The 19,098-nt window shown below is 42.8% G+C and overlaps 1 protein-coding gene across 1 annotated transcript in view; it reads right to left on the bottom strand.

The window, feature by feature from the left end:
- Positions 1–7,089: 7,089 nt before the first annotated feature.
- Positions 7,090–19,098, bottom strand: part of CALML6 (calmodulin like 6) — a 34,603-nt gene continuing 22,594 nt past the window's right edge. Inside the window, exons 2-5 of the mRNA XM_074975800.1 lie at positions 14,628–14,802; positions 14,310–14,454; positions 10,285–10,385; positions 7,090–7,347 (exon numbers count right to left, since the gene is read on the bottom strand). Of these exons, the coding sequence (XP_074831901.1) occupies positions 7,301–7,347; positions 10,285–10,385; positions 14,310–14,454; positions 14,628–14,751 (417 nt within the window). The 5' untranslated portion in view covers positions 14,752–14,802 and the 3' untranslated portion in view covers positions 7,090–7,300. The remainder of the gene's footprint in view (positions 7,348–10,284; positions 10,386–14,309; positions 14,455–14,627; positions 14,803–19,098) is intronic.

Here is a 19,098-nt window from a genome sequence, read left to right as displayed (position 1 = left end):
CACTCTGGCATTTAATTTCAAAAGGAGGAATTACACAAAAACGAGGAGGTTAGTTAAACAGAAATTAAAAGGTACAGTGACTAGAGTAAAATCTCTGCAAGCTGCATGGAAACTTTTCAAAGACACCATAATAGAGGCCCAACTTAAATGTACACCCCAAATTAAAAAACATAGTAATAGACCTAAAAAAGAGCCATCATGGCTTAACAACCATGTAAAAGAAGCAATGAGAGATAAAAAAGCATCTTTTAAAAAGTGGAAGTCCAATCCTAGTGAGGTAAATAAGAAGGAACATAAACACTGCCAAATTAAGTGTAAAAATGTAATAAGAAAAGACAAAAAAGATTTTGAGGACCAGCTAGCCAAAAACTCAAAAAGTAACAGCAAGATGTTTTTAAGTACATTAGAAGCAGGAAGGCTGCTAAACAACTAGTGGGGCCCCTAGACAATCAAGATACAAAAGGAGCAATCAAGGATGATAAAGCCATTGCAGAGAGACCAAAGAATTTCTTTGCGTCAATTTTCACGGCTGAGGATGTTAGGGAGATTCCCAAACCTGCACCATCCTTTGTGGGTGATGAATCAGAGGAACTGTCATGGATTAAAGTGTAATTAGAGGAGGTTTTAGAACAAATAGAAAAACTTAACAGTAACAAATCATTGGAACTAGATGGCATTCACCCAAGGGTTCTGAAAGAACTCAAAAGTGAAATTGTGGAATTATTAGCTGTGATTTGTAACCAATCCTTTAAATCAGCTTCTGTGCCCAAGGACTGGAAGACAGCCAACATAATGCCAATATTTAAAAAGGGCTCTAGAAGCGACCCTGGCAATTACAGACCAGTAACTCTAACGTCGGTACTGGGCAAATTAGGTGAAACAATAGTAAAGAATAAAATTGTCAGACACGTAGAATAACATAATTTGTTGGACAAAAGTCAACATGGTTTCTGTAAAGGGAAATCATGTCTTACTAATCTATTAGAATTCTTTGAAGGGGTTAACAAACATGCAGACAAGGGGGATCCAGTAAATATAGTGTACTTAGATTTCCAGAAAGCCTTTGACAAAGTCCCTCACCAAAGGCTCTTGTGTAAATTAGGTTGTCATGGGAAAAGAGGGAAGATCCTTTCATGGATTGACAGCCAGTTAAAAGACAGGAAACAAAGGGTAGGAATAAATGGCAAATTTTCTGAATGGAAAAGGGTAACGAGTGGTGTTCCCCAAGGGTCAGTCCTAGGATCAATCCTATTCAACTTCTTCATAAATGATCTAAAGAAAGAGGTAAGTAGCGAGGTGGTAAAGTTTGCGGACGATACTAAACTGTTCAAAATAGTCAAGACAAAAGCAGACTGTGAAGAACTTCAAAAAGATCTCACCAAACTGAGTGATTGGGCAACAAAATGGCAAATGAAATTTAATGTGGATAAGTGTAAAGTCATGTATATTGGAAAAAATAACCCCAAGTATACATTCAATATGATGGGGGCTAGTTTATCTACAACTAATCAGGAAAGCGATCTTGGGGTTATTGTGGATAGTTCTCTGAAAACATCCACACAGTGTGCAGCAACAGTCAAAAAAGCAAATGGGATGTTAGGAATTATTTAAAAAGGGACAGAAAATAAAACCAAGAATATTTTACTCCCCTTTTACAAAACTATGGTATGCCCACATCTAGAATACTGCATATAGATGCAGTCTCTTCACCTCAAAAAAAGATACTTTGGGATTAGAAAAGGGCAACTAAAATGATTAGGGATTTGGAAGGTCCCATATAAGGACAGGTTAAACAGACTGGGACTTTTCAGTTTAGAAAAGAGGAGACTGAGGGGGGATATAATAGAGGTATATAAAATCATGAGTGGTGTGGAGAGGATGAATAAAGAGAAATAATTTACTTGTTCCCATAATATAAGAACTAGAGGACACCAAATAAAATTAAAGGGTTGCCAGTTTAAAACTAATAAAAGAAAGTTCTTTTTCACACAGCGCACAGTCAACCTGTGGAACTCCTTGCCAGAGGAGCTGTGAAGGCTAGGAGTATAAAAAAGTTCAAAGAAGAGCTAGATAGATTCATGGAGGTTAGCTCCATAAAAGGCTATTAGCCAGGGGATAGGAATGGTGTCCCTGGCCTCTGTTTGTCAGAGGCTGGAGATGGATGGCAGGAGACAAGTCACTTCATCATTGTCTTCGGTCCACTCCCCTCTGGGGCACCTGGCACTGGCCACTGTTGGCAGATGGGATGCTGGGCTAGATGGACCTTTGGTCTGACCCAGTAATGGCCATTCTTATGTTCTTACTTAACACTGTTATACAGACTGAGAAGAGTAGCTGTGTTAATCTATAGCTTCACAAATAACAAACAGTTCTATAGCACTTTAATGACTAAATAGTTTATTTATTAGGTAATGAGCTTTTGTGGGTAACAACCATTTCCTTACTCACAAACACTCATTACCTAATAAATAAGTTTTAAGATACTGTACAGAGTAATTCAACATAATATGATGTGGGTTAAGAGGAAGCTCCTGAATTCAAAGCACTGAGATTCAATGCTGACTTATGAACTGAGCAGAACCGATCTGACAACACACCGTGGCTCCCACTATTCCCAATTTGGGGATTATCAGGTTTTATTTTTTTCTTGAATGAATTGGAAAATAGCAAAAGAGAGGGAAATTTTCAGGCCCCCCCACCCCCTTTTTTTGGGTAGAAAATGGCCATTTTCCATACAACTTCTCAAACGAAAAAATTCAAAAGTCTCTTAGTACAGTTACTGGTTGTGTTTGCAGTCTTCGTATGTGGGTAGCACCAGCGAAAATTCCCAAAGTTCTGCACTAGCAGAAGTCTAAAATCCGACAGCTTCTCTGTGGTGTGCCTCTTTTGCCTGTCCCACAGTCCTGATGAGGTATATGCATGTAATAGGATGTGCCCAGGATGTTACATACTGAACTGTAATGTGCTAATTTTAATTCTGGTCATTGTGAAGCTATCCTAAGTATAACTAGATTTTGCTAAATGGAGAGGGGGCCATTTGTACCTTCTACCATGTTCTTGTAGCTCATTTTAGCTTCTGTGGATCTTAACATTTTGGTCAGTAAGAGGATCCCTTAGGACCGTGGTGTCCAACATGCTAGCTGCTAGCCTCATGTGGCTATTTGTCCAGGTGAGCGTGGTTAGTTGGCTTGAACAATAGCAACTCCAAATTAAATAAAAAAACAAAAAATTTCAGAGACAAAAAAAAGTTCAGAAGATCTTCGTGAATTCTAAAGCCACTTTCAATTAATTTGACACACCTCTTGGGTGGAGACTTCCATCCATTCACAGAATAGCTTAAATATGCTGCACAGACCAGATATCGGCTTGCCAAGCATCCCACTGAATTTCTGTGAAATTTGATTATTTCTGTTGATTAAAACCAATGTTGAAGTGTTCTGTTGGCATTAAAAAAACAAGAATTGGTATGTTCAGAGAGTCTCACAAAGTTATTTACATTTTCAGAATATTGTGGCTAGTTTGCTGTAGTGGCTACTGCTTCAGAACTGGTTGGACATATGGCCTTAGAGGACTGGGCACACTGACACACTGGAAATCTAAACTAAACAAACACTTGGCCACAAAGCACATGTAGCTCAGGCTCTGTACCCTGTTCTGCCACAAAGTTGCTAAATGGTCTTGGTAAAGTCATTTAGGCTCAGATTGAAATTCATGGTAATCAGGAACCCAAATATCTTTCAGGATCTGGGCCTTATTCTCACTGTGTCTTAGTTCTCCATCTGTAGCATAGGGATAATAGCAATGCCCTGCCTCACAGAGACATTGCAAGGACAAAAGCAGTAGGGACTGGTGGTTCTGTGGGCATGGACCATTGAACTACATAAAGTAGGCCATGCAGGGCAACCTTCCTCCATTCCACTTTACTGTTCCTCAAGTCTGATTTGGAGGGTGGGGCTATCAGGTGTACTCAGTCTCTACAGCAGTTTCAGTCCTATGATTTGCTGCTGAGACACACCATAAAAGGTGGAGCTTTGGTGATCTGGAGACTATCAATTGGATTTAGGCCTTGATTCTGCAAAATACCATATGCAAATTAATCCCTGCGTACAATCTGCTGAAGTCTGTGAGGCTCAATGCAGGCACTGGGGTCTGCTCACACACGCCACATTGTACGACTGATGCCTGCAGCTCACAACTCACTTCATGTTCTAGCTCCTATACCCAGGTCACATGCAGACTGCAGCTCCTCCTTCTCTCCTTGTCCCTCGCCAGAGATTCCCCCACTCTCCTTGGCTAGGGAGGTGAGAGCTCCTGTGCCAGTTCAATCTACTGCCCAGTGCTGAGGTACGAAGGGCTAGCCAGATGCTCCATATCACTCTTCAGGGCAACTTGTGTGCTTGTTGATGATACAGCCTGGCACAACCTGAACCATAATATGTTAGGAACCCTCCCAATATCCCTGTGAAGTAGGCAAGTAAAATTATCCCCAAAAGAGCCAGTATCCTGCTCTGCACAGGAGGCTTCATTAACAAACAAATGTTAGGAAGTTACCACCACTGAAGGTTTGTGGCTATAATGGGAAGAAGTATTAAAACCTGCTGTCAATTATCCTATAGTTAGTCTGGTGGAAGCTGGCGGCTTTCAGGAAGCTGGGGAATTTCCCCAGGGCAGCTTAGGAAAACAATGTGCTCATTGGAAACCAGCGCAGACATAGTTTGAAAAAATATTTGCTTATTAAGAGATGAATGTGTATAAAGTTAAAAATGTGAACGAATAGAGATCCCCAGAGGGTTAAAAGGAGAAACCAAGCTAGTAAATAAAGGTGAGGTATTAGGAATCAGAAGAAGAGTGCTTCATGTTTGTACAAAGGTTCTATTCAGACTAGTAGTTATTGGCACAGGGCAAGTTTCCTAAGAAAAGGAGGATGGCTATGGGTTATAGAGCAGGAACTTGCTCACCATTGCTTCCCACAGCTCACATTGTCCAGGAACGGCAAACCACGGCTGATGGGAGCTGCAGGCAACTGTACTTGTGGAAGTAAGGTAAACAACCTGTCTGGCAACTCGCCACCGGCTTACCTTGACAAATCGCATGTGATCCACAGGTTATCCACCACTGCTCTAAAGCAACATTCCTGTAATTGCACTGCTAGAATGGAGTGAAGGCCTCCTGTTGTATAAGAAGAGCATACAGGTGCAAGCTATCTAGAGATATCCTACCCTGAGCATGAGAAAGTTGTTGTGTGATCTCTTAATGTCGTCTCAGAGCTGGTAGAGACAAGTCACATTTGCTCACTGACCAAATACAGTGTGGTGATCTTGAGGAGTCATTTGAGGATATGATTGGAGACTGCTGTAGTAAGAGAAGGACTTGGCTGGACAGTGTTTTGTGGCTCAAAGTGAGGTGTCTGTGAAATCTAGTTGTGTGTGCAGTGCCTGCTTGCACTAATATGTACTGGAGGGCTGTGTAATATGGAAAATACTGGACCCAATTCATAATTACCCTAGGACAAGGAGGCCTCAATCCCTGACTGATTTCACTGTTGCACTGCACATACATAATAGGCTAAAGAAGGCTGTCAGTCAGACTTCCAACGATCTCTGAGCTTCGTAGATGCCAAATGTTCAAGTCTGTGAATCAGCATGAAAAGAATGGTTTCTGAAAACCCACTGAATTGCCTCACTTGCCAATTGAGCTCTGTTTTACTCTTCTTGTGAGATAGCATTTGTTCCTACCATGACTGATGCCTTGTCTACAAAAGAAAGTCTTGAGACAGTTTAACTTAAAATTGGTATAAAAACTGGACACTGTCATTCTGATTGAGTGGCTTATTGCTGGTTTAGCTCAAGCTGATTCCTAACTGACTTTACCTAAACTGCAAAAAATCTGGTTTCAATTGAAATAAGAATGTCCACACAGGAATTTGCACTATAGTAACTAAATCAATTTAAAATCACATCTTGTGTTAAACCTCTGCAACACAACATTTCTCAACTTAGTCCAAAACCACAACCACTGCTGTCTTTTGAGTGTTTTTCTTCAAGTGAATATCTTCATTCCACATCTTCATTTCAATAACCTGCTGAGGCAGGAAGAAGAGTCCTAGTTCTCGGCAGAAATAAGCACTGTGTTCAGTTCACGGAGCAGAATCTTTTGGACAAAGATCCTATGAGCTTTTCCTCTCTTCCCCCCACAGTAATTTTTGAATGGCAGAACTGAATTTGAAAAGTTTTATGGAACAATTACTAGGGAGTAAGGTACAGATAGGTTAGAAAAATAGTTTTTAATTCATTTGAAAATATAGGAGTAAATGGCCAGATTTTCAAAGGTATTTGGATCTAAAGTAGCTGATAGGCACCAAGTGGGATTTTCAGAAGTGCTGCCTGTGCCTTGAGGTGCCTGAATATCTTTAAAAGTCTGGCCCACAATGAACACTGCATGTGACAGAACAGACAAAGCCCCTAGTGATTTCTCCTGCCTTAAAGCTTACTTTAACTTGTTTGTACTGTACATTGGAGCAAACATGCAGGGTTACAAGGATTCCCCTCTGCCTTCCCCAAGTCCAGTGCCCTTCCTTTGCATGCCATGCTCTGGTTCAGAATCAGGTTGCAGCATTACAGGCTACTTCATTTGCTCCCAGACCCGACTGCATCATTTCATAGGTTTTCTCTACATTTTTCCATGCCCACTTGAAACTCTGAATTATTGTGTGCTTAAAGTTCAACTTAATGTGACTCATGTTGTCAGATACGCCCTTGTGTAGCTTTATTTAATCTGCTGTGCAGAAGTGAAGTTTAGGCATTTCTAACGAAGGTGTGAACTCTTTTTGAGGTGGATGAAAGTAGGTGTGGACCTCAAGCAATTCTCAGTCCCAGGAATGATTTATACAGGAGAAGTGAGAGCCCTGGCAAAGCACATGCATTCCTTTCCCAAGTACGCTATGTTCTTCTCATATGACCCTTTAAAGCCGTACTGAAAAAGAATTTTTATAAAGTTTATTAATGAACATAAACCATGGCTCGTGTGTGATTTTCATGGCCTAAAATAGTTTCCTTGAACAAAGAAATATGTCCTACAAAAGCTTCCACACCCACTGTAAGAGGAGTCTCTCAGCTCTGGTCTCATCTGTAGTTTCCTCCTGCTGCGAATGCCAGGTAAAGTTACTCATGTTTGGGTAATGTATGAATGGTGCTCAGAAACATCTTGAGATCACAGCATCTTGAGAGTAACTGCAGCCCTTGCAGGCATGGGTGACTAGGAAGGATCTTCGTAACAAAGGATAGGGTTCTTTTGCAGGACTCTATTGAACAAGCTTAAAGGATTCTCCAGTCATCATGGCCACAAACTCTGAGAGGGAGAGAACCAAAGACAAGGGAGGATTTATTAGCTTCAAACTGTGCTGCTGGCATAAGCCATGGAGTGGATTGAGCACTGCAGGAAACTTTTATAATGTTCATTCAGTAAGACGGGTCTCAAGCACAGGCACACTAGTTGGATTCTTGCTGACTGAATAGTGATTTGTTCATTGAAATCTGATTGTCCAAAAGTTGTGATTTGCTCCAGAAGTTGAAGGAGATCCCCTCTTTCCTTACATCACATGCATTCCTGTCTCCCAGTTCAATGCTCAGACCACAGGGCATATTCTCTGATGCAGCTCCACTGAAGTCACTAGGGTGTTGACATTGAAGAACAGGCCCCACTGGGATCTTTGCAAATGCACTGTGTTGTCTAGTGTCATTACTAATGTCAATTACTACTCCACAGAAAAGATGAAAGTCTCAGCCAAAGACCATTCAAGTCTGTGGGAGTCTTTGAACTGCCTTAGGTATATTTTTTATCAGTCTTTATTGGCTAACTGTAGTGGGAGGTGGGCCTCTGATACAATAATATTTTTCCTTCTAGTTAAAGAATGGCATGAGCAATTTCTTTTGCACATATCACAATGATCTCACCTTCCTTTTTCCATGGGAATTTGCCTGCTCAGCTCTCACCTGAAGAGAACTGTTAGTATGAAACTGACAGAACCTTAGTTACATGGCACCTCAAGTAAAATGCCACAACAATTAAAAATAAACCATCAGCAACACAGGCCCACTGGCTTCATTTTTATCATTCTAGCTGTTCAGTGAGAAAATGGCTTGTGTCAAGCTGGTGTTATCAGGATGTCAAGACAAGTTGTGCTGGCCTGTAATGAACTTTAAGGAGCTAATTAAATTGTCAGGCATTATGAAAGATAAGTCTTTCACCCCTGATTTGCCTCTGCTTCTCCCAGAGTGCTCCCCTGGCATTGGTTACATAACAACTGTGGTAATGAGAGAGTTTCACATTGTGGAAAATTGCAGGGTGGTATAAATTAAACACATCAACATAAAAACAGTTTGAGTTGGGCCTGAATTATGCTCTTGCATCTGGACTTAGGGAAATCCAGACCTGAATCCAAGCTTTGCACATTGAACCCTTCTGCTATCCCTTTTCTTGTACAGGCCATTGTGTAGTTTAAGGGTCTTCTCCCTCTTCTGCTTCACTGGCATGTTTGAGGTGGTAAAGTAGAAACCAGAGAGCTATCAAGAAGACACCGGAGTAGGAAGAACAGGAAAGTGAATGTTAGGACAGGGAGCAGCTGGATTATATTGAGGAAAGGAATGTGGTCCAATAATCTAAGGTCAGGGCTGAAAGCCAGGAGCTCCCACGATCTGAATGTGGGTCCTCTTCTGGCCTTGGGCACATCATTGTGAGAGTATCTATAAAATGAGGTAGTCTGATGTTGGGGTTACCTGATTTTTGTAGAACATCCCAAGGATGAAAAGGGGTGTAAATTATGCTTCAAGGCCCAAGCCAACCTCTTTGGGAAGAAACTCTCTAAATAGGCAAGCTGAACTATGGGATTTCTTGCACCTTCCTCTGAAGCAGCCGGTGCTACCCTCTGACAGAGGATAATAGACAAGATGAACTACATGTCTGAGCTGGTGCATGTATGCCTGTGTTTCTAAAGAGCTATATAGTATAAGGACTCAGTATTATTAGAGCATATTTATTAATGAAAACAAAATTTCTGTTCATCTTCTACCAGAGAACAGAGAAATACTAAATTTCTGAAAGCAATCCTAGATTAATACAAAACAGTGAGGTAGGCCATCCAAAATCTCTGTAAGAAATCCAAACCCTTTCCAAGAAGCCTGATATATCGATAACGGGTTGGTATTGTGATCTCTTTCTGCTGTATGTTTCAGTTACCTGCTGCTGAATGGTCAGATAAAATGCAATGTGTATGCATTAAACTCAACCACTTATTGATCAGTCAATAATGTCAATCCAAACCATGAACAGATATTTTTCCAAAACTTCTAGCTACATTGGGAATGACAGCAGATTTCTGTGGAGTTTGAAGATTGAAGGCACAGAAATAATAAATGGTTTCACACAGAGAGTAAATTTCCTATAGAACAATTATTTTGGAGCAGACATATCTTTGAATTCTGCTATAATATAAATTATGTCATTGACACATGATTCTTCAGTCCCTATTCTTCTTCTTGTGAGAAGAATTTCTACCTAACTGGAGAGTTCAGTTTCCTTAATTATTTTAAAGTTAATTTAATTCTGGTGAAAGGTGCTAGACTAGCAGCTCTGAAGTCACATTTATTTAGAACTTGTACCACGCACAAAGGCCAAACTCTTTTCAAGAGTGACTAGTGATTTGGTATCCTAGCCTGAAATACCTGAAAGGATCCTGATTTTCAGACAGGGCTGACCACCTGGCCTTTGAAAATCAAGCCCCTTTAAGATGTCTCAAGTTGGGTACCCAAAATGCAGGCAACTATGATCACTGTTCATATTTGAAAATCTTGTTAAATTTATCATGTTAAATCCAGTTCACAAATATTCTCTAATTAACTTTTGTGAGCCCTCCTAAGAAATGAGGATAATAGTTTGTTATTGGTCGGGGGGAGGGGGAGGGAAGGTAGACTAGGGGAAGGGAGGGCCACATGAAGTCATTGGGGGACACAAAGGAAGTTAAATTAATTTTCCCAAGTCACGGAGGGAATCAGTGTCAAAGCCAGCATTAGGACTCTGGAGTTCCGAGCCCTGTGCAGACCACACACCCCTTTCACAATTCCGTGACACTGTGTGGAACATACCCACTTAGTCACAACAGGTTCCTCTCGTGAGCAAAGCTTCTGAGAGAGACAAGAAAGATCCAACACTGCTGATCACAGGCTGTTAGGAGTAAGCTTCCCAGTGTACTTTATATTTGTCAAAGAGTCTTGTGTGCAGATACTATACCTTCATAATCAATAGTTCCATCTCCATCTTTATCAGCTTCTTTCATCATCAGTTCAGCTTCCTGCTCATTCAGAGGCTCTCCAGCATTCATCAGGACATACCTAAACATACAAATCAAATCTGATACTACTTTGCCCTTCATATGTGAATTTCAAAGCACTTTGCAAATATGAACGTCTTCCTGTTGATGCTCAAAGGTAGATGTATTTAGGTTCATTTTAAAGGTGGGGAAATTGAGGAATAGAGTAGACGTGACTTGGCCACGGTCACATATGACCTAATTTTCAGAAGTTCTGAGCACCTGGAACTCCATTTAAAGTAAGCGGGAGCTGCAAGTGATCCGCACCTCTGAAAAATCTCAGGCACAAAATATCCAGTGTAGCAAAATGAGTAATTAAACCCAGAAATCCTGCTTCATAGTTCCCTACTCTAACTGCCAGGCCATTCCCATGGTGTACGCTGTTTATATTCTAATGGAAAACCGGCATAGAATAACAGCAATAAACATTCAAGTGACTGCACACAGTATCACAAAAATGAGAGGTTGTTAATGGCCTACTGAGACATCTGGGCAAGGATTGTACCTTACAGTATCTATTCTAGAGTACTGTCTATTTTCAATCTCAGCACAAACAGAAACTTGAGATGTTGTGATCCCACTTAGTGACGAAAAATAGTTCTTGAAATCTCACCAATGGTATTAGCTCATGAGTCTGAAAATTCTGTTCCTAAATAAAGTCCGGAATGGCTAATAACAAACTCTCCAATACAGAATTAGTCCTGTATCTGTAGAAATGGGCAAATGTACAGCTAACAGCAGCTTTCAGCATGAAAGGAAACCTAATTCACCAAGGCATGATAGTTCCACATACAGAGGTTTGGTAAATATAAGAAAACACATACACATTTATCCAAGTATCCCTGATGCTGTTGTGGCTTTGTAAAGGTTGCTATTATCTTGTGTTTATAAGACACAAAAGAGTACTGGATATTATTGCCCCTATCCCATCTTACTATGTTCTGCTTTCTGAGTTGTAATGTGTACCAGCAACAGTGCTGGGCATGTGTTTGGTGAATAATTTAAAGTTAGGGAGGCAATTTTTATCATCAGAGCACATCCATGATCCACAGACCAGAAAAGTAAAAGCAGTCAGAATCTCACTGTCACGAAATATCTTCAAAACTGTTACAGTTATCTTCAAAACTTTCCCTTTGGGAAGGGTGAGGGGGATAAAGGCAGCAATAATGTTCAATGTTGAATTGAAATAATGTCAAGGTTATATTTAAAGCTTTTTTCTTTTGTTGAAACATCATGTGAACTGAGAAAATAACAGAAGCAACAGCATCTGGAGAAGGTCCAGAGACGAGTAACAAAAATGATTAAAGGTCTAGAAAACATGATCTATGAGGGAAGATTGAAAGAACTGGGATTGTTGAGTTTGCAAAAAAGAAGACTGAGAGGTGACATGAAAATAGCTTACAAGTATCTAAAGGGCATTTACAGGGAGGAGGGAGAAAAATTATTCTCCTTAATGTCTGAGTATAGGACAAGAAGCAATGGGTTTAAACTGTAGCAATGGAGGTATAGGATGGACTTGGGGGAAAACTTCCTGTTAGGGTGGTTAAGCACTAGAATAAATTGCTACGGAGGTTGTGGAATCTCCATCACAACAGGTTTTAAAGAGCAGGTTAGGCAAACACCTGTTGGGGTGGTTTATGGCACTTGGTCCTGCCATTAATGCAGAGAACTGGACTTAAACTTTTAAGGTTCCTTTCAGCTCTCTGATTCTATGAAAATAGAAATCATTAGACCGCAAGAGCACAGGCTGGGGTCTGAAGCCAAGTCTTCCAAGGAGTTCCAGGCCACATTTCCAAGCATTCAGCACCCTTGGGGAGAGATTTTCAAAAGAACCCAGCACAAAGAAATGCATCCAACACACTGAAATCTTTTGAAAATCTGACCCTGAGGTGAAACAACTGGGTGCTGAGCACTTTCTGGCCTTGTTGGCCAAATCATAGATTATCATACCTCTAAGCCCAGTGGATTTATGGTTAATATATTCATCTCCTTCCGAGTGGATAACAATGAAGGGTTGTTTTAGGACTCTGCAAGAGTCTGATACCTGCACTAACTCTCAGAACTTGCTGTAGGCTGTAGTTAGTACAAACTGTGTAGCTCCTGATTCTGCCAGCTTTGGTAGCTTGAAGCTTTGAGGCAAATCCCAGGCTTTTAAATTAAAGAATGCTTTCCTTCCTGATAAAGGCTAAATTCTGAGGCTTTTAAACAGTCTGCAATCTTATGTTTGAATGATAAATACAAAAATTTCTACGCTACATGGCTTCTCTTTTACGCATTTCTGAACAGGAGCTTGATTAATGTTGATTAACAAGAGGAATATTTGCTTATGACCTTGAGTTAACTAAATGTATTAATCTTCTCCAGCCTAACAGATATCTTTTTTCATATTAATAGGGAAATCTACATTAATGTCAAAGTGAAGAGTAGAAACATTTGCTACTTTTATGAAGCGATCTTTTAATTTTTTCTTTAATTTTTAATTCTTTTTTCTTTTAACGTTGCCTTTTTCTTTTATTCTTATAGTACTGGCTATACTGGTAGCCAGCTGGTGAAAAACAGCTTTAAGGGAGAGATGTAATTTTATGCCCACTAAAGACGTAGTCTAGAGAATGTTCTTTCCTATTAGAGCCGAACAGATGATTTACTTGACTAATTTCTGTTCACAGATTTGTCTTCTGATGGTTTGAAGATTTTTCTCCAAAATATTAGTTGTTTTAAATGACAAACTGAATACATTTCTGTGATTCTTGGATCCTTGTTTGTTCATTTACTGTTCAAACTTTGAGCTATGATGACTGGTTTGATCGATCATATAGTATCTTTGGTTCATGCGGGGTGGCTAAGTTTCCAATTTGATTTCACAATTTCAGAAAATAGTCTTCCTGCATTTTACTGTTTCTGCCAACATTCTTACCAGTAAACATGTTTGCTAACATAGTCTTGGAAAGATAACAAAAAGTCTTGCAACACAGACTAAACTTCTTAACCTAAAAATCTGAATGAAGACTCATAAGAATTTTTATTTCCATTATTCACCAGCTCTGATTACTATTTCAGTTGATCGTGTTTTCTTTGGAACGAAACATTAGTAGATCTGGATGTCAGTTTACATTCAGACAGATGGGCTTTGATCTTTTGAAACATTGAACAGCAGTGGCGTAGCTAGAAGAAGAAAAGTGGATGGGCCCATCTTTCAGATGGATGGGCAATGATGGAGGGCAGAGGAGTGTGAGGGATGGCCCTGGGCGGGGCGGGTGGCAGGAACGATTGAGTGTGAAAGAGTGATAAAGTGCCATTGTGAGGGGATGGGACGGATCCAGTGGTCTGCGTGGGGCAGGAAGGGGAAGGAGGGATCTGGAGCCCTGGGGCCAAGGGCAGAAAGAGGAGTGGGGGCAGGTGGGATCTAGTGCCCTGGAGGAGAGGCAGGAAGGGAAGGGGGCGCAGGAGGGATCCAAGGCCCTGGAAATGGGAGCGGAGGAATGGGGGCCCTACCTCCCCGCCTGCTTTACTGCTCAGCAGGCAGCCCTGCTGCATTGCTCTCCTGCTGGCACCACATGCCACTACTCCAGCGCTAACCCCACCCAGAAATTTTCCCATCAAGCACAAGCCCCACAGGGCTAGTGCTGGGGCCAGAGACCAGGGCAGCAGCACACAGCACTGGCAGGAGAGCAATGTGGGAGGTTCTGGACCCGATTTGGGCCCACTCAGGTTAATTTTCAGGGTCTAAATCAGTCAGTTTGTCAATCTGGTATCTTGTGGCAAGCTCAGTCATTGATTCGGTGCTGAGATCCCAGAACGCATTCTGCCCTCCCAAAGCTTCAGCAGTCTTCTTTCTATTTAAAGGCATGGCCTGTGCCTGACCTGTAAGTCAATGGGAGTTAGGTATGTTCAGCATTATGCAAAATCAAGCCCATATTTTCATACCTTCTGGAAGCCGGCTACTTACTTGAGAGTATTCCAATCAATGTACCCTTTGTGTTCCTTGTCAAAGACCTTGAATGCTGCTCTCAGCTCTTCATCTTGGTTTTTAGCTTTTTCATGATAAATGCCCATCAAAACCAGAAAACTGTCGCAGTTAAAGGTGCCCTTATCTAAAAGAACAACAAAGCACTGGGGTACATTAACATGCTAGTTTGACAAGCAGTCTAGCTGGGGTCTGTCCTGCCTTATGAATTCCTCTTGTGAAACACAGAGCCTGGGCAGCTTAACATAGTGGTTTTGGGGTAGGAAATATAGTAAAAGTTAGGACAGGGGAGGTTCTTACTGTCTTTGTCCACCTCCTTTGCCATTGTCACCAGCTCTCTCTTGGTTGGGTTGATTCCCATCAAGCTCATAAGCTTCTCCAGATCTTCTGTTTTTACTAGCCCATTACCCTCCTCATCAAACATCTCGAAGACGCCTTTGTACTCTGTTATCTTTTCTGGTGTCAGTGTCTCAGTCTGTGTGGAAAGGAATAAACCAAAAAGTCCATGCCAACTTCTAGTAATTTTCTAGCTAGATGTGCTCAGCAATGCACAGGATGAAACACAACCAGTGGGGTCATCAGGCAAGGGGTTAACCAAAAGTACAGAAAATAGGGTATATACAAAAGAATATTCTAGAGTGATATTTGTGGTCTGATATTTCATGAATCACAAGTCATAACTCATAGTGCTGGAAGGGACCTTGAGAAGTCATTGAGTCTAGTCCCCCTGCCCTCTTGGCAGGACCAAGCACCATCCCAAACAGATTTATTTATTTTTAAGTCTATTTGCCCCAGACCCCTATATGGCCTCTTTAAGGACTGAGCTCATAACTCTGGGTTTATGAAGCCAGTGCTCAAGCCACTGAGCTATCCCTCCCACCAAGTACACTATTCTATACATAATTTGAAAGCTGGGACTCTTGAAATTGTTACAGATCTCTCAGATCAGGCAAAAATTTGGGCTATCAAAAAACATTTATCTAACAGAACAGCTTTCCAGTATCAAAAGAATTCTAAGGGCTTGTCTACACTTGCCCCCAACTTTGAAGGGGGCATGTTAATCAGGGCGATGGGAGATTACTAATGAAGTGCTGCGGTGAATACACAGCACTTCATTAGGCTAATTCTCCCTCGTGGCAACTTCTAAGTGTTAAACTTTGAAGTGCCGGCACGTGGGTAGCCATGGGCACTTTGAAGTACCCGCACTACTTCAAAGTGCCTTTACTCCTCAAAATTTTGAGGAGTAAAGGCACTTCGAAGTAGCGTGGGCACTTAGACGTGCCCATGGCTCCATGCATGCCAGCACTTGGAAGTTTGACACTTGGAAGTTGCCTCCGGGGAGAATTAGCTTAATGAAGTGTTGTATATGCATCACAGCACTTCACTAGTAGTTTTCCATCTCTCTGATTAACATACCCCATTTGAAGCTGGTGGCAGGTGTAGACCCAGCCTAAGTGAGTCTGAGTGCCAAGCACTGCTAATTAGTGAGTAGGATGGGGTGAAAGTTAGTTGGTCTTTGGATAATAAGAACATGACTGATGATCTTTTCTGCTGAGGCCAGCTTCATAGCTGAAGGAGGTAGCTGCTGTCCACAAGCATTCAGGTATTTGTTTTTAAATGGTAGCCCCATATTCTTCAAAGCAACCGTGATGGAAAAAAGATCTGACATGGCTTTTGAAAGACTGTTTTCTGACATATGTTATGGTAACAACTGCACAGGGACCAGAGCTAATGACTTAAAAATGAAGCTCCCTCTGCCAATCCAGTGTGCCCTTGTGTGCCCTTGTAGTCAAGAAGGCTAATGGCATATTAGGGTGCATTAGGAAGAGCATTTACAGCAGATCTAGAAAAGTGATTGTTCCCTCTATTCGGCACTGGTGAGGCCACCTTTGGAATATTGTGTCCCGGTTTGGGCCCCCCGGTGTAAAAAGGAGGTGAATGTGCTGGAGCAGGTTCAGTGGAGGGCAACAAAAATGATTAAGGTGTTGGAGCACGTGACCTATGAAGAGAGGATGAGGCATTTGGGCTTGTTTAGTTTACAGAAGAGAAGACTGAGGGGTGATTTAATAGCAGCCTTCAACTTCCTGAAGGAGAGCTCTAAAGAGGATGATGAGAAACTGTTCTCAGTGGTGTCAGATAGCAGAACAAAGAGAAATGGTCTGAAGCTACAGAAGGAGAGGAGGAGGTTGGATATTAAGAAAAACTACTTCACCAGGAGGGTGGTGAACCACTGGAATGCATTGCCTAGAGAGGTGGTGGATTCTCCATCCGTAGAAGTTTTTAACTCCCAGCTTGATAAGGTCCTGGCTGGGACGACTTAGTTGGGGTTGATCTTGCTTGAAGGAAGGGGCTGGACTAGACGACTTCCTGAGGTCCCTTTCAGCCCTATGGGTCTATGATTCTATGATAGCCCACCTTCAGTCATTGCAACAAACAACACTTTTAAATAGTCCCTGTACCTAAAAGCAGTGCTATGTCCTCCTCACTGACAGATTATAAATGATAAGGTGACACACTTTCCTCACTTTCCACTTTGTTATAGCAACCCAGCGGGGGAATTTAGTTTTCTGAATTCTGTGCTTGTTTCTCTAAAGTAGCAGGCCTCAGAGCCTATAACATTCTGCTACTTTTACTTATAGCTAAAGATGGTATTACTAGAGCACAAACGCTGATGACTATGTTATGTAGCTATGGTCTGTTGCATGACCCAGAAGACATATCAGATCAGCTTCCATCTAGTTTATATCTCTAACAATGGCCTCAATCAGATGTGAGAGTGCTCTTAGTGGATAATAAAGAGTAGGTGTCTCACAGGTGAAATTTCATCTTCAGTCCCCTCAGTTGGAAGTTGAGGTGTGCCCTGAACAAAAGTAAAAAGCTTTCTTGTAGCACTTTAACAGCAATGAAGGGTCCTGTGGCACCTAATAGACTAACAGAAAAGTTTTGAGCATCAGCTTTCGTGAGCACAGACTCACAGTTGGAGAGTGTGTAGACAGGGGACACCTGGAGGGGGGCCAGCCCCCAGATAGTCTGCAGGCTGCTCATGAAAGCTCATGCTCAAAACTTTTCTTTTAGTCTATAAGGTGCCACAGGACCCTTCGTTGCTGTTACAGATCCAGACTAACACGGCTACCCCTCCGATACTTGTAGCACTTTATACACTAACAAAATGATTTGTTCCCGGCAGCATGAGAAGTAAATGTCATTTAGATAAGACCATCTTGGTCTGATATTGCTGTAATTGTGGGTGTTCTTGTTATCCAGATAAAAGGCTAATCTTCTTTTGACTCCTCTTAAGCTCTCTGCCTCAGGGATGTCTTACAGCAGTGAATTCCACGGAGTAATTGTTGTGTGTACTGAAAATAGGATTTCCTTTATCAGCTTTAAGTGTTTTGCCTCTCAGTTTTCTTGAAAGTTCCCTTGCTCACTCACTTTTGCTAGTCATTGGTTTTTGTGCCCCCATCATGTTAACCCCTGTATAAGAACTAGCTTTCTCTTACCCTAACTTTAACTAAGGTTGGGTTTGGTTGTGCCTGGAAACTGGGAAATGCCTAAAATCTAAGGATTTCCCAGAACATGGAAAGGGAGGGTACAGAAGGAGGAGAGAGGCAAAAAAGAGAGGCACAGACAGGAGGGATGTAATACTGAAAGTAGCTACTGGTGGCAGGTGCAGCACCAAGAGAGAGGCCAGCAGGGTGGGGGGCTCCACCATCTTGCCGACCACAAGGGCTGTGTAAGTACCTCCCCAGCCCCACTATGGAGAGCCTACAGGCTGCAGAGAAGGCTGATAGGAATGGGGCAGCCCCCAGACAGCCTGCAGGACACAGGGGGTGCTGAAGGGCAGGGCAGCCCTCGGAACCTCACCCACCCAGACAACCTGCAGGCATGTGGAGGGGGGTTGCTGGAATGGGGGACAGCCAGAGAAAGGGGACAGCCCTCAGAGCCTGGCCCTCTCCAAACAACCTGCAGGCTGTGGGGGGCATCTGGAGCGGGGCAGCCTGCAGACCACGAGAGGTAACTGGAGAAAGGGCAGCTGGAGAAGGGGCAGCCTCTGCAGCCTGGCCCCACTCAGTCTGCAGAATGAGTGGGGGAGAGCAGTTGGAGAGTGTGTAAACAGGGGACACCTGGAGGGGGGCCAGCCCCCAGATAGCCTGCAGGCTGCAAGGGGGCTGCTGAATGGGAGGGGGGTCAGTTGAAAAGGGGAGGTAGCCCTGAGAGCCTGCCCCCCAACAACCTGCAGGCTGCAGAGGTAGGGAAGCCCACAGGAGGCTGGGGACCCACTTCAAGAGCCTCTCCTCGCAGCCTGTAGGACAAATGGGGGCCACTGGAGGCAGGGGAAAGCCTCACCCCCACTTCAACAGCCTACAGGCCTTGGAGGAGGGAGGTTTGGTGGGGCAGCCCCTCAGAGCGTGATCCTCTCTAGACAGCCTGTAGGCTGCAGGAGGCACTGGAGGAGGCCAGCTCTTGGAGCCTGGCCAGGCCCCAGAGCACGCCACCAAACAGGCTGCAGAATTTTCAGGATAGCCCCCAAAGTGCTGTCCCCCTGCAACTGGTGCTGGGCTGGGGGGCAGTTGGAGGCTGGAGTCACTCTGCAGACCACTACCCTGCCCCCAACAGGCTGCAGGACCAGGTGGCCACTACCTCAAGCAAAGACGCCTGGAGAAGCTGCAGGTCAGTTGGGGGAGTGGGGACAGGAGCTGGAGTTGTGGCCAGCCCACAAAGCCCCAGCCCCCATCCGACAATCATGCAGCCCTGGATTCCTTCCTCCCAG

This window comes from Carettochelys insculpta, chromosome 23 (assembly GCF_033958435.1).
Source record: "Carettochelys insculpta isolate YL-2023 chromosome 23, ASM3395843v1, whole genome shotgun sequence".
NCBI classification, from domain to species: Eukaryota; Metazoa; Chordata; order Testudines; family Carettochelyidae; genus Carettochelys; species Carettochelys insculpta.
This window is presented reverse-complemented; position numbering and strand designations above follow the sequence as displayed.